The sequence below is a fragment of the Pyrus communis genome, chromosome 16 (genome assembly GCF_041283825.1).
Source record: "Pyrus communis isolate YQ-2024b chromosome 16, ASM4128382v1, whole genome shotgun sequence".
Taxonomy (NCBI): Eukaryota; Viridiplantae; Streptophyta; class Magnoliopsida; order Rosales; family Rosaceae; genus Pyrus; species Pyrus communis.
Genome location: NC_142580.1, coordinates 28745723 through 28762600, shown reverse-complemented (window position 1 = coordinate 28762600; position 16878 = coordinate 28745723). Strand labels below are relative to the sequence as shown.

General features: G+C 39.6%; 1 protein-coding gene across 1 annotated transcript; it reads right to left on the bottom strand.

Annotated features, from left to right (window-relative positions):
* Positions 1 to 628: 628 nt before the first annotated feature.
* LOC137730437 (uncharacterized) lies at positions 629 to 11908 on the bottom strand. The gene is made up of 4 exons (XM_068469426.2): positions 11596 to 11908; positions 11219 to 11322; positions 11033 to 11117; positions 629 to 1148 (listed from the first exon to the last, which is right to left on the bottom strand). Exons 1-4 carry the CDS (start codon positions 11836 to 11838, stop codon positions 1059 to 1061), a joined length of 522 nt encoding a protein of 173 aa, XP_068325527.2. The 5' UTR covers positions 11839 to 11908; the 3' UTR covers positions 629 to 1058.
* Positions 11909 to 16878: the final 4970 nt, after the last annotated feature.

The window sequence follows — 16878 nt, the reverse complement described above, 5'->3', positions numbered from 1 at the left end:
CTCACTTCCGGGTCCGGATTCTATTTCCGGAACTCACTTTGGGGGCATCCTCATGTCCTGTTCTTCGGTGCGGTTCAAAGCACGTCCGCGGGGCTTTTGCACGCCTTTGGACGGGTTCTGCTGATGGATTGTTCGCCGCCAGGGAAAGAAGGCGCTTTCTCCACATGGCATTCCTGGATCAAAGCTCTTGGCACATGTGTTGGCTTCGCATTGGCAACGGCAGTCCCAGGAAACCTGTTCACTTCTTTCGGGCTGTCATTTTTAACCACTGTGTGTGGAGTGGTGATTCTGATTTTTGGGAACGTCAGCGATTATGGAGGAGCCAAAGCTGCCGGCCATGTGAGGCAAGACAGCGAGCGAGGAGGCTCGCCTGTTAGTGGCTTTGAGGCTGCCTATGAGACACAAGAACCAGCAGCTGTACACTAAACTGTGGCAGCTCCAGACGTAGTCACAAGAAAATAATGAAATACGTCGGATATAATGTTTTTCTACGCCATATTCACCTTCTGCATGCCATTTAAGTCGAGCTCTAGGAAAAATAGGGATGTGAAGAAATTATTTTCTTTAAATTTTCACTCATGTACTCGGTTCTTTTGGCATTCTCTTTGACCGTTTTCGACCGACGAACTCCATTTCAATGATACATTTGACTTAAGTATGGGAAAAGCTTCGAGTACAAAGTGCTGCAAAAGGTTGCAGAACACAAATGCTGCAATTTTATCGTACAAGTGTTGCAAGAAATCACAAATGAAAGGAAAATTATCATCCAAATGCTCCAAAACGGCTAATCGATCAATGTTTGAAGCTTGAGTCACGTCGATAAAGTTGTTATTTCTTTCTGATACGTCCCAGTACTGCAAAACTCTCATAAAAATTCCTCAGCAAGCCATGGAATACAAGTTTAAAAAGACAAATATAGCATGTTGTTCTCATCAGCAAATCAGCTATAGTCTCAAACTGAACTTGCCAATAGTTAAAAGAATCTAGCTACTGAAGCACTGCTTGTTCAAAGGAATCAGAAACGGAAACTACCAGCAGCACCGACCAGATCAAAACTTTTAACCGCAAAAATTGAGCTTCTTCATCACTGTAGCGTAAGCAGGATGGACAAGGGCAGGTAGTCTGAGTCTACGCTTAGATATCTTCGACTGCAATAGATATAAAATTTCATTGATTTCAAGAGCAATTTGGCACGTCTAGAGTTCTGGTCTTCTAAAACCATTCTCAAATCATGAATGCACCCCAGACCAAAAATAAAATAAATATTAAGAATGCACCATTGTAAGGAGAAAAAAGGAACATTTGCAATAAAAGGAACTGTAGTCTGATCGAGAAGGTCAAGACACCAATAAGAGATTTAGCTGCACTAATAGGGCAATGGACAAGCATACATACTCGTCCATGTTGCTTCACTGACAGAGGAGCTAGGCAAATGGAAACAGATTATGAAAACCGGTTGAAAGGGGATTTTCAGTAGGCAATTGAACTTCAAACTTGCTGGTTACCACTTTAAGTAACAAAAATAGTGAGAAAAGGATTCACTTCTTCTGCATGTAGAGCATACTGGAGCAGTCATTCAAACAACTCTCTTCTTTGTTATATGTAGAAAACTTTGCAGGAACCCAAAATGTGAATAAGCAACATGACAACATCTGTCTAATGCTTTGGGATTGGGACACACCTGACCTAACACATACAAACACACACGTGTGCACATATAGTGCATGCATCTATACGAATATATGACAAATGAGAAACCAAGATGATTGACCACCTATTGCAAATCCTTCTCAAGGCGATTCTTGGATGATTCTTGTCCTTCTCCTTTTTGGTCCCTCTCAAGCAATTTGGGAGGCTAAAGTTTAACCTAAGGTAAAGGTATTAGCCTGCGTTATTGCATCTCCAACTTACCGGTAGTATTAAACTAGTGTAGAATTAACACAGAATTTTGAACCATTTTAATGTTTCAACGTCCAGTTGCATATTTCTTGTGGATAATGTTTGCTAGAAAAGCTTTGAGTTTGCCAATTCCAGCCTTTTGTGATGCCTCTTAGGTGAAAAGTTAAAAGTTTTTTGGAGGTAGGGGAGGGGTTTGGTGCTAGGGGCACGCTGTTTCAGAAATTATCATGGTGGTTTGTCTGGAAAGCAATAGAAGAATTTTTATAGGTGGAGCTTTTTCACATGAGTTCGCTTCAGTGTTCTCTGAGTTTAGGGATTGGTCTTTTCATGCTATTTTCTTTGACTGGAATGCTGTCATCTTTTACTACAACTTTTTTTTCTTCCTTTGGAAAAGAAACAATTACTAAAAAAAAAAAAAAAATGCAACCAGTGAACAATAAGTCCATCGGAATCCAGTTACAATAAGGGGGCGTTTGGATGAGAGACTTTGAAGTTCCATTGAACCTAGGCTAAAGTAGTTAGGAATGTGCTAGAAAACTATGTGTAAGGTGTTGAGAATCAATGTCAGCCCAAAACCATAAGTAATCAACAACCCAATCTAAAGTCCAAGTCCATATCTAGTTTGATGATGTAATTGCTTACAATTGCAAAGTTAGGCAATGTTAGGTATGGTTGAGTGGAAAAAATTAGGTGCAATTAATGGGTTTTGTGTGGTAGTAAATAATCTTAGTTTGATTAAGTGTGTGGTGTTAGCTTTCATTTGGTTTGCTATAAATACTCAAGTCCCCAAGCATTGTACATCATCCAAGGAAAAATAAAGCCTAGAGCTAAATAAGAAAAGTTTTGCTAATTAGTTTGTTTTGTGAGCTTTCTTTTAAGAGTGTGCTCTATTTTTCTTCTTCTTGGGATCATTAGAGTTATCTTGGATACTCTTCTTATTCAACAATTGGTATCAGAGCCAAGTCGGTCAGGGATCGTTCTTGGTAGAGCATTGGTTGTAAAGTCTCTTAAAATTCCGAGTATGCTCTGTGGTTGCAGTTTTGACTGATCTTCCACATCAGAAAAGATTTCTTGAGATTATTGCTGGGGTTATCACAAACCTTGAGAGAGAGTTTCTTTGTGTAGAGAGTAGTGTATTACTCTGCACGGTAGTCACTCAAGCTTGTTCGGTGTAGTCAAAGTCTTGCCGATACGATGGGTGATCTTCAAGTTGTTGGAGGAATCAAGAAGCTCAACAACCAAAACTATAACACGTGGGCAACGTGTATAGAGTCTTACCTTCAAGGTCAAGACTTGTGGGAGGTTGTCGGTGGTAGTGAAGTTACACAACCGGCAGCGGAAGATGCTAACGGCGTCTTGCGGAAGATGCTAACGGCGTCTTGCGGAAGTGGAAAATTAAAGCAGGCAAATCAATGTTTGCCTTAAAGACCACAATAGAAGAAGAAATGTTGGAGCACATTCGGGATGCTAAAACGCCAAAGGAAGCATGGGACACTTTTGTTACACTCTTTTCGAAGAGGAACGATGCAAAATTGCAACTTCTCGAGAATGAGCTGCTATCGATGGTACAACGCGACATGACGATTGCCCAGTACTTTCACAAGGTGAAGTCGATATGCCGCGAAATTTCAGAATTACATCCAACAGCTCCTATTGGGGAAACCAGGATGAAGAGAATAATTATCCATGGTTTGAGACCCGAATATCGATGGTTCATTGCCGCTATACAAGGATGGCCGACACAACCATCGCTTGTTGAGTTTGAAAATTTGCTTGCAGGTCAAGAAGCTATGGCCAAGCAAATGGAAGGAGTCTCACTGAAGAGTGAAGAGGAAGCGCTCTACACCAACAAAAGCAAAGGAACCTTCAAGCGGTACACTGGTAGTGGATCTAAAAAGGATGGAGAAAAGGTGCAAAGTCACCAAGGAAATGGAGGCTCTCATTCTGGGGGAGCTTGGAAGAATCGCGGTAATAGTAAAAAGTTTAGTGGCAAGTGTTACAACTGCGGGAAGATGGGCCACATGGCGAAAGATTGTTGGACCAAGAAAGAGTCTGTTGAAAGTAATACTGCTACTTCCAGTTCGAATGAGAATAGTGAAGATGGCTGGAATGCTGAAGCATTATTCGATACGGAGGAAGAAGAAGAATTAGCCCTCACGGTAACAACACCAGAACGCATTGACTACAAAAATGATTGGATCGTAGATTCGGGCTGCTCAAATCATATGACGGGTGATAAACAGAAGCTGCAAAATCTATCTGAATACAAGGGAGGTCGTGTGGTGGTGACATCCAACAACTTAAGGTTACCGATAGCTCACATCGGTAAGACAATAGTTAAGCCTCGATATAATTCTAACCAGGTGCCACTTCAAGATGTTTATCATGTCCCAGGAATGAAGAAAAATTTGCTATCTGTGGCTCAATTGACATCATCAGGCCATCATGTCTTGTTCGGTCCACGAGATGTGAAGGTGTATCGTGACCTCAAAATCTCAGAAACACCAACAATGGAAGGGCGACGATTGGAGTCAGTCTACGTAATGTCAGCAGAATCTGCATATGTAGACAGGACAAGGAAAAATGAGACATCAGATCTATGGCACATGCGGTTAGGTCACGTTAGCTATTCCAAGCTAAGTGTGATGGTGAAAAAGTCGATGCTTAAGGGGCTTTCTCAACTGGACGTGCGAACAGACACAGTATGTGTGAACAGACACAGTATGGCATCCTGCACATACTGTGTCTGTTCGCACGTCCAATTGAGGAAGCCCCTTAAGCATCGACTTTTTCACCATCACACTTAGCTTGGAATAGCTAACGTGACCTAACCGCATGTGCCATAGATCTGATGTCTCATTTTTCCTTGTCCTGTCTACATATGCAGATTCTGCTGACATTACGTAGACTGACTCCAATCGTCGCCCCTCCATTGTTGGTGTTTCTGAGATTTTAAGGTCACGATACACCTTCACATCTCGTGGACCGAACAAGACATGGTGGCCTGATGATGTCAATTGAGCCACAGATAGCAAATTTTTCTTCATTCCTGGGACATGATAAACATCTTGAAGTGGCACCTGGTTAGAATTATATCGAGGCTTAACTATTGTCTTACCGATGTGAGCTATCGGTAACCTTGAGTTATCGGCTGTCACCACCACACGACCTCCCTTGTATTCAGATAGATTTTGCAGCTTCTGTTTATCACCCGTCATATGATTTGAGCAGCCCGAATCTACGATCCAATCATTTTTGTAGTCAATGCGTTCTGGTGTTGTTACCATGAGGGCTAATTCTTCTTCTTCCTCCGTAGCGAATAATGCTTCAGCATTCCAGCCATCTTCACTATTCTCCTTCGAACTGGAAGTAGCAGTATTACTTTCAAAAGGCTCTTTCTTGGTCCAACAATCTTTCGCCATGTGGCCCATCTTCCCGCAGTTGTAACATTTGCCACTAAACTTTTTACTATTACCGCGATTCTTCCAAGCTCCCCCAGAACGAGAGCCTCCATTTCCTTGGTGACTTTGCACCTTTTCTCCATCATTTTTAGATCCACTACCAGTGTACCGCTTGAAGGTGCCTTTGCTTTTGTTGGTGTAGAGCGCTTCCTCTTCACTCTTCAGTGAGACTCCTCCCATTTGCTTGGCCATAACTTCTTGACCTGCAAGCAAATTTTAAACTCAACAAGCGATGGTTGTGTCGCCCATCCTTGTATAGCGGCAATGAACCATCGATATTCGGGTCTCAAACCATGGATAATTATTCTCTTCATCCTGGTTTCCCCAATAGGAGCTGTTGGATGTAATTCTGAAATTTCGCGGCATATCGACTTCACCTTGTGAAAGTACTGGGCAATCGTCATGTCGCGTTGTACCATCGATAACAGCTCATTCTCGAGAAGTTGCAATTTTGTATCGTTTCTCTTCGAAAAGAGTGTAACAAAAGTGTCTCATGCTTCCTTTGGCGTTTTAGCATCCCGAATGTGCTCCAACATTTCTTCTTCTATTGTGGTCTTTAAGGCAAACATTGATTTGACTGCTTTAATTTTCCACTTCCGCAAGACGCCGTTAGCATCTTCCGCTGCCGGTTGTGTAACTTCACTACAACCGACAACCTCCCACAAGTCTTGACCTTGAAGGTAAGACTCTATACACGTTGCCCACGTGTTATAGTTTTGGTTGTTGAGCTTCTTGATTCCTCCAACAACTTGAAGATCACCCATCGTATCGGCAAGACTTTGACTACACCGAACAAGCTTGAGTGACTACCGTGCAGAGTAATACACTACTCTCGACACAAAGAAACTCACTCTCAAGGTTTGTGATAACCCCAGCAATAATCTTAAGAAATCTTTTCTGATGTGGAAGATCAGTCAAAACTGCAACCAAAGAGCATACTCAGAATTTCAAAAGACTTTACAACCAATGCTCTACCAAGAACGATCCCTGACCGACTTGGCTCTGATACCAATTGTTGAATAAGAAGAGTATCCAAGATAACTCTAATGATCCCAAGAAGAAGAAAAATAGAGCACACTCTTAAAAAAAAGCTCACAAAACAAACTAATTAGCAAAGCTTTTCTTATTTAGCTCTAAGCTTTGTTTTTCCTTGGATGATGTACAATGCTTGGGGACTTGAGTATTTATAGCAAACCAAATGAAAGCTAACACCACACACTTAATTAAACTAAGATTATTTACTACCACACAAAACCCATTAATTGCACCTAATTTTTTCCACTCATCCATACCTAACATTGCCTAACTTTGCAATTGTAAGCAATTACATCATCAAACTAGATATGGACTTGAACTTTAGATTGGGTTGTGGATTACTTATGGTTTTGGGCTGACATTGATTCTCAACAACTTACAACAGTACGAGTCCTACTTGCACTTGCAGCTAACAAAGATTGGAATCTATACCAAATGGATGTGAAGAATGCTTTCTTGCATGGAGAGTTAGATCGGGAGATCTACATGATGCAGCCAATGGGCTTTAAAAGCGAAGCTCATCCTGAGTACGTGTGCAAGTTAAGGAAAGCACTCTACGATTTGAAACAAGCACCAAGAGCGTGGTACGGTAAGATTGCAGAGTTTCTAACACAAAGTGGTTATTCAGTAACACCTGCAGATTCTAGCTTGTTTGTCAAAACCAATGAAGGAAAGCTAGCTATCGTGCTAGTGTATGTGGATGACTTGATCATAACCAGTGATGATGTGGCAGAAATTCTTCGGACGAAGGAGAATTTATCAGTCCGTTTCCAGGTGAGGGAACTTGGCCAACTCAAGCACTTCCTTGGTCTAGAGATTGATCGCACACAAGAAGGAATATTTCTTTGTCAGCAAAAATATTCCAAAGATTTATTGAAGAAATTTGGAATGCTCGAATGCAAGCCAATTTTGACACCGATGGAACCAAACGCCAAAATGTGTGCACATGAAGGAAAGGATTTGGAAGATGCGACAATGTATCGACAATTGGTAGCTAGTCTGATCTACTTAACCTTGACTCGACCTGACATTTCTTATGCAGTTGGTGTGATGAGTCGGTACATGCAAAATCCAAATAAGCCTCATTTGGAAGCAGTTCGACGAATACTGAGATATGTGAAGAGTAAAATTGACTATGGTCTTTTGTACAAGAAAGGTGAAGACTGCAAGTTAGTTGGTTACTGTGATGCTGACTATGCGGGAGATCATGACACCAGGAGATCAACAACTGGGTATGTGTTTAAGCTTGGTTCTAGAACTATCTCTTGGTGTAGCAAGAGACAGCCAACGGTATCTTTGTCAACCACAGAAGCAGAGTATAGAGCAACAGCAATGGCAGCTCAAGAGAATGCATGGCTGGTACAGTTGATGAGTGATCTACATCAACCAGTAGATTATCCAGTACCATTGTACTGTGATAACCAATCGGCCATTCGCTTGGCGGAAAATCCAGTCTTTCATGCAAGAACTAAACATGTGGAAGTGCACTACCACTTTATCAGAGAAAAGGTTCTACAAGAAGAGATTGAGATGAGACAGGTCAAGACGAATGATCAAGTTGCGGACTTGTTCACAAAAAGTTTAAGTACAGGCAAGTTCGAAAATTTTCGCTGTCTGCTCAGCACAGTGCAAAGAATGAGAGCTGACATTGAGGGGGAGTGTTGAGAATCAATGTCAGCCCAAAACCATAAGTAATCCACAACCCAATCTAAAGTCCAAGTCCATATCTAGTTTGATGATGTAATTGCTTACAATTGCAAAGTTAGGCAATGTTAGGTATGGTTGAGTGGAAAAAATTAGGTGCAATTAATGGGTTTTGTGTGGTAGTAAATAATCTTAGTTTAATTAAGTGTGTGGTGTAGTTTTCATTTGGTTTGCTATAAATACCCAAGTCCCCAAGCATTGTATATCATCCAAGGAAAAACAAAGCCTAGAGCTAAATAAGAAAAGCTTTGCTAATTAGTTTGTTTTGTGAGCTTTCTTTTAAGAGTGTGCTCTATTTTTCTTCTTCTTGGGATCATTAGAGTTATCTTGGATACTCTTCTTATTCAACATAAGGGAATTGAAAATTACTAGATGCTAAACATTTGAGAGAAGGTGTCATTTTGAAATTCATTTGTTTAGAGTCTTTGTAGTGCATTGTAGTGTTTGAGTATTTCACTTCTTGTAGTGCTTCTTTAAGAATAAAGTCTAAAGTTCTTCGAGACATTGAAAGTCCCTTGTCTTAACATAGCATAAGGAAATTAACAAAGATCTACAACAGCCACATAAATAAAAGCTATGAAAGTAATATCACCCTATAACTGCCTTCCAATCTAGCAAGAGAGACGAAAGTGAATACCAAAGCCCAAAGCGAAGGCCGAAATCTCACCCCTTCCCAAAGCTCTTCTACCCTACCTCCTTATTTATCGTTAAAAATCCTTCTATTCCTTTCCATCCAAATAATCCATATAAAACCATCCTACAACAGCACCACAACACTTAAGCCTTTTTTTCTTTGCCGAACCCAGTAATCTTTAACTAAGCAATTACTAAACTCACCCCTGCCTCCTCGAGTAATGAGTGTCACAAATTAGAGCTACTGGCCAGTGAAAAAATAGAGGATCAACATTTTCTTCTTTCATCTTACGCACAATACACCAACAAGGGGAAAGACAGCAACTGGGTGTTAGCACTTCCATCTGAACCCAATGCAAACAAAACTAACTAACAACAGCACCCCGCAAGAACTGATAGGATGCCCAGAAACAAACTCATCCCCCCCCTTAGCACTTTCAAACAATCTTCGAATTCTCTACATCCAAACAACACAAAATATTTTCAGAACAGCACATATCCAGCATCATGCCCCTTTTGATTTCCTCCAAAAGACGGGCTTCTCACATAGTAATTCAACACAAGATTCACAGATTGCCCAATTCAAAATGGTCTCTGTGAACAACCTTGTCCATAAAGGATACACAAGTGGACAGTGGAGCCTTAGATGATTGAAACAATCAGCATCTCCTTTGCACATTACATGCCAATGAGAAGAAAGATACCAAATAACTACGAAACCAAGATATGAAATTACATACTAACTAGTATACCAGCCATAACCTCATTATAATAAAATTATCCTCTATCATAGCCCAAGAATAAGTCTCTGGAATGCTCAAGCCATGTAGAAGAGGTGCCATGACACTGGGCCCTCAATGATAATGGGCCACCATTTTTAATATGTATGCTGTTTCAGAAAATGAAGAAAAATCTAGGCCATGCAGGCTGTTAGTATCAATTTATTCAGGTAAATCGGATATCAGTATATCTTCCTTTGGTTACACAAAATTAGCTGTTCAGGGAGATGAATAAGTTGGGTCATTGCAAGTGTTTGCTTTTCCTTTTTCTACGAGACCCATAAAATGGTGTGGATGGGTAAGAAGCTCCAAGTTGGGGGGGGGGGGGGGGGGGGTGGGGCCCGTTTGGTAATGGCTGTGATTTGGGTGGTTTAGATGGAAAGGACACAAGGGCCTCGACTGATGGAGAGAAATTGGTGCTAGGTTCAGGAATTGGATCTACTTGAGACAAGCAAGACAGAGTCCAGATCTGACAGCGAAGACAGGAAATCTTTCACTTCCTGCTCACTGAAATTACATTGAAACCAAACATTCCAACAAAGAGGTAAAGAAGACCGATAGCAATGGGATAATTAAGATATCAGGTCAATCTATAAAGATGATTCTGATCCCCGTAAAAATCTCACCTGGATCCCCATTCCTCACCCCAAATTGACAACAAGAAGCAAAAACAAAAATCAATTTAGAAATATTAGTTCACGAGCATTGACTTGAACCACTAGCTGCGACCTTGGGATTCCAGACATTTCTCATGCAGGTGCAGCCTGTCCCAAAGGGAATTTAACTATGTCTGGAATTTCCACAACCACATCCCAAGAAAAACTTCATTCCTCTTCACAATGTTTCATACCCTTAAGCTCCTTTTTCCTCACCTCGAGCCACCTATTCCATTACTAAGTGATCCTTCTTTCCTTCCATCATTCCTTCCCACAAAAAGTTAACCCTTCCAATCTCCCTCCTCGCAGATGAAAGTGTTTTTGTTACTATTTAACTTTAAGGAACAAAAACAATACAGCCCTTCAGTAGCTAAGATACTGTTCACAAGGCCCTGTAGTAGTTTATCTGTAATTCGTGTTAACTCAGGAATTGGAATTCAAGTTTAGATGTTGGGTGGTTAATTTTGTGTTCAGCTCAAAATTTATCAGGTTTGTATTTTCTCAACACAAACTCAACCTGAGCTATTTTGAACCTGTCCATATGGGCAGAAAGTTTGGATTGGCTTCATGGAGTTCAGGCTGAGCCCGTTCAAATTGCACCAACACATGCATCACGAAACCTTTTCCAGAGAATTACAAGTCTAAATTAGCCAAGAAGTTTGGTCCCAAAAAGAAAATGTCGCCAAATAAGTTTTCTTGTGTAGTTGTGTGTACTGTATGTGTACCGAAATTTACCATCCCGCCTGTAGTAAAGCATTCATTCATATAGAATTTGAAACATGACTGAAATTTGCTAGTTGCTAGATGAGCATTGACCAACTGTACACACAAAACCAAAGATTTGAATTCAAAATGCAAAGCACACCTTCAAATGGGCATTGTGCCGCTTGCCCGCCCTCCACCGCCGAATGGTCCCATCGTTCATTGTCCTAAACCTGGACTTGTAAGACCTGGTCATGAAATTTCAAAACCAACTATTAGACAAAACTGTAATAACATTTCCAAAAGAAAAAAAATACACAATATGATGGCTGAGTTAAGATAAACCTACGAGTAAGACTTCATTTTAGTTTTCTTTAACTTGGAAGTGACTGGAGTCATCGGCTTTCTCCTCTTCTTTCGCTCCCTCGACGAAACATGCCGCACTTGAACCATCTTAACATACACAAACGAAACACCATTTATCTTCAAAACACTAGAATATAATTGCACATCAATGCAATACCATATATAAACCCCTAATTCATATTGCCGGTTTGATCGATTACAAAACAGCGCAAAATCAAACTAAAAACCCAACTAAGTCGGGTATTGGCTGCAAGCTTTTCTGCATTTCTTAATGATTCAAGAAATAGAATATAAATCTTTCTCAGGCATTTTCACAGTAACCAAACAGGCAAGACGAGCCGTTAAGAAAAACCAACTTACTGGGAAAGGGAATGCCGAGGAACGAAGAGCCGTGAGAGCCGGCGGCAATGATTGGGTCGGTGAATGGGCAATGAAAAGGGACCTGACGGTCCATTTGTTACGAATTGAAGCGAAAGGGAGAGGGTGATGAAGCAGAGGAGGGCAAGACCGAAGCAATGCAGGAGAGGAGAGTGATGATGGGAGAGTTTGGGCTGAGCGCACAGAGACAGAACGAAGCTTGGAGAATAATCTCTGCATCGCCATCGTTTCGTCCTCCAGAATAAGGCACTGTTGGTGATTGAGTCACGCTGTCACAGTATTATTGGCCCCTTTTTTCTTCGGTCATACACCGTATTGTATTGCGCCATATTTGTCCTTTAGAAGGAAAATAAACTTAAAATTTAATAAAAGCTAGAATTTATAAATTAACATGCATAAATTTTTTTTGTTTAGACTTATAAACATAGAAATTTAGGATTTTTGCGTAAAAAAAAACTTAGAATTTGAGACATTCAATTTCTAAGTTTAAATTACATGTAAATAGGTGTTATTTTCAAATTTTTATAAGTAAGTTTAAAAATAACAAGTCCTGCAAGTATCGTTTTCAACCTGCATTTAGAACGTACCCACTTGAGGTAAGCTTGGAACTTTACATCAATTTTTTGATCCACTGCATTCAATTTGTCAGAGGTGCATTCGACTTTTTAAAGAAATTTCTGATCGAAAGCACTTTTTGTTACTTTGCCAAGAAGCGATGGCTAAAGACAATGGGGCAAACTGTGGAACCTGACCTAAATATGAAATCATACTTGGTTGATGCGTACTTGCACCCTATTTTCCGATCATTTGAGGAGATACAGGAGTTGGTTGAAGTTAGAGTAGACAAACAGCAAACTCGAATTGCCATTCCCATAACAAGCGAACTCAGTTCCCCTACTCCGTCTCATTATATCCATCATGCAGAAGTATCATAGAGACGAGCCAAGGGCCACTTCCAACAACATCGATAATGTCTCCAATTTGGTAATTACCACTTGCACAATCTGTCAGGTGTGGAGTTTTATCACAAAATGCCTCGATGTTAGTTGGAATAAGGTTAGGATATTTAAAACTATTATTTCTCTTTTTGTATAGCCAATGTGGAACTCAGCACGCCCACTCATGTGGGACCCAATTAGTGGGTCACACGTGGGAGGTCCGCACATTGGCTTCCACGTGAAGTCAAAGGGACTCACCCTACACATAGGGCCAAGGCACCCACCATCATCACGCGGGGCCAAGAGGACCCACCTATCATGTTGCAGTACGTACAGGATCACTCCTTGGCTCTGGTACCATGTAGGACCATAGGAGGTCCACACATTGGTAACCACGTGGAGACAAAGGGACTCACCCTACACGCGGGGCCAAATGACCCACCATCATTGCACGGGGTCAAGATGACCCATCCATCACGTGGCAATACGTATAGGTCCGCTCCCTGAATCTGATACCATGTAGAATTATCAGAAAGACGAGCCAAGGGCCACTTCCAACAACACTGATATTGTCCCCAACTTGGTAATTACCACCTACACAATCTGTCAAGTGTGGGGTTTATCACAAAGGCCCCAATGTTAATTGGAGTGAAGTTAGGATATTTAAACTATTATTTCTCTTTTTGTACAGCCAATGTGGGACTCAAACCTATGGTGTTTTTGTAGCACATCAAACGGTGTCTGAAATCAACAACCCTTCTTGGAATATGATTTATCAAGTACACATCATCCAAAACAGCATGACCACACAAATGTTTAGGAACATATTTATCCAACATCAAGGAGCGAGCAACCTCCATTAATTGACGGTTTTTCCATTCGGATACATCATTTTGTTGAGGTGTAAACGAAGTAGTCGTTTGGTGAATAATACTATGATTACAAAAAAAAACATGCCAAAGTGTGATTCACCTCCTCCATTCTTAGACCTGAAGACCTTAACTTTGGTCCAAAACTGAGTAGATATCATTGCACAAAATTCTTGAAGAAGTAAAGGGACATCACCCTTATTCTTCATCAAGAACACCCAAGTTAATTAAGTACAGTCATCAATAAAAGTAACAAACCAACAAAATCCATTAGAAGTAACCATCGCCAGACCCCACACATCAGAATGTATCAAATCAAATGGCAAAATAGCTTTAGAATCACTTATGGGAAAGGAAGCATGATGACTCTTAGCCATGACACATGTTTCACACCTGAACTCTAAATCACTACAAGTGCGAAACAAAGAAGGAATAGATGCTTCATATAACTAAATGATGGATGTCCCAAACATTGATGCCACAACGAAATTTGATGTTTGACATCCACTTTAGCACTTAGAACTTGATGATTATTTGAACCTGAAGCAACAGTATCATCCATAGTCAAGATGTACAAACCCCTAATTCTTTTACCATGACCAATTATCTTCTGAGTTTGAATGTCTTGAAAATAACAATACGTGGGGTAGAAGTGAGCGAAACAATATAAGGTATCAAGTAGTTTTCCTACCGATAAAAAATTGCACTTAACATCAGGAACAAGTAAAGCATGGACCAGTGATAAGGTCGAAGTGAGAGAGAGTGCCTTCACCCTTCACAGGGGAAGATCTAGGGTGGCCCCAGTATCAATTATCCATATATTTGTTCCACCAAAATGCATAACAACACTATGATTATATTGAGCCATTTAGCTAAAACACAAACAATAAAGGCACAAAAGATACACAGCGGAATTTAGACAATTAACCAGGACTGTAGCAGAATTACTGTTCCAGTATTGTAGCAATGCACTGTTCACGATACTGTAGCGATGTACTGTAGCACGACATTATTCACTTTTTTTAATTTTTTATTTTTTGGCACAATACTAAGAAAAGTGGGCACAAAATTAAAGCACACAGATCACCAAGAGTGAACTGCTCTAATGCCAAGTTGAATTAAACATGGTAACATACCAAAAATATATATGATATTATTTGGGAATTTCTTTTATATTCATTAATCTCCAAAGTGGAGTGTATATAGGAATTACAATTGGGATTACAAATGTACTTTGTCAATGTAGGACAACAAACTACTATTTACACTTTAACTAATATATAAATATATAACTCGCAACACATCATACCGAATCTCCTCCCCAGTATTCCTATTATTAGTCATCTCCGCCCCAATACATCTATAATTCAAACTCCCCGCCTAGATATATGCATCATTCAACCTCCCCGCCACATTATGCCTACCACAATGAAGAGCATAGAACAATACATTGCAGCAAATGTGCTTGACTAGAACTTCTAACAAGGTTATCTTAGCTTCTTTTTTTTTTTTTCTCTCTCTCTCTAGTTACTTTTTGCTATTGGGTTGAGTTCTTGTTCATTGTAATTGTAATTATCATTTCATTATTTTGCTACAGTAATTGGGTTGCAAAAACTTACTGAGAGTGATTTTTAGTTGAAAAAATAAGTAGCTAGTACAAAAACACACTTATGCGAAGGAAAATTGCACGACAAAGCATATTATGTCGGGCAAAAACGTTCTGCTCGATGTTGACAAAGAAGCGTCACACAATTATGTTTTGCGCGACGGCCCGTTAGGGGACAAAGCTTTCCGTCGCGCAAACTGTTTTAGCGCAACAAAGGTACTCATTCGTCGCGTAATGTTTGAAAAAAAAAGGTAAAATCTTGGTTTGGTGCCAGAAAATTGCACGACAGACCAAATGTGTCGCGCGAAAGGGTGCGATGTTATAATTCTCCGTTGCACAAAGGGTTTGTGCACGACATTATAGTTCTCCATTGCGAAAGGACCCTTTGCGCGACGCGGTTGGTCCGTCACGCAATTTTTTGGGCAATAGGACCTTCGTCGTGCAAAGTCGACGAATATTTCTAGATAACAAAAGCAGTCTGGGAAACAGAAACTGCAAACCAAATTGCAGTAGCTGCCTCCCTCCCTCATCTCTCTTGGAGGATATTAAAATCTAGAATTCCCAATTATTTGGTTTCCCTCGTGCACTCGTGAAACTGAATGAAAACCTTAAAAGAAAACCACTAGTGTAAACGTTTTAAATTGAAGATAGAATTAGTTCATTGTATTCTTATAGGGTCGTGGAGTGTAATTGTAAAAAACATCAAATCAGAGCTAAAATAGCTGTTAAATTGTGATTTTTCATTTAGAACCATCGAAAAATTTCTTCATGTTACCTAATCTCAGAATGTTTATTTTTTTGCAATTTTTTACGCATGCTATCTTGGAGTATATACAAACAAGTTTGACGGTTTGATCATTGAAACCAGTTTTGTAGAATGCATATCTCATCAAAACGATAGATTCAACTAACACTTAGAAACTATTTAATACTTTTATTAAGTATAAAATAAGATTTTGTGTCCACTTGTGCAAATATTTTAAATTGACAATCGAATTAATTCATTGTATTCTTATAGGGTGGAGGAGTGTAGTGGTAAGAAAACATCAAAATCGGAACTAAAATAACCGTTAAATCATGATGTTTCATTTATAACTGTAAAAAAAATTCGTCCCGTTAGCTAATCTTTGAATGTTTTTTTTTTTTTTTTTTTTTTTTTTTTTTTGCGATTTTTAACGTATGTGATCTCGAAGTATATACAAACAAGTTTGGCGGTTGGATCGTTAAAATTAGTTTCGTAGAATGCATATCACATCAAAATGATGGATTCATTAACACTTAGAGTTTATTTTATACTTTCACTAGCCTTTATGAACGTGCTCACGCATGTGCATAAGGCATTTTTTAAATCATGACATGTTTTAAATGTATTTATATGCATAAATTGACAAAAGAAAAGTTAAATATTTGAAGTAAATGAATGATCTTAGATCATGCTAGAAGAAACCCCTCATAAACCAATTAAAGCAGCTAAATCCACGTAATAAAATCGATCTCTATTGAATTTATATTAAGAATAGAGAAATAATATTTGATAAACCACTAATTGAATCATATTATTGATAGCCGATTGTGAGGTTAAACCCACCCCTCTCTCTAGTGTAGACAATATCGTTTGTTAAAAAAATAATAATAATGATTTGACAACTAATTTAATCACATTATTATTGTGAAACCCCACCCCTAAATTAAATTGTATTATCATTTTTGTCCCTGAAACTTTATAAAAATGTGCAATTAAGCCCTTTATCCTAATCTAATCTAGACCCTCCATCTAGATTGTTTTTCTCCCCTACACTGCCATGTGGCAGGCCACTAGCCCACTTACCCTCTCTCTCTTTCCCCGGTCTCT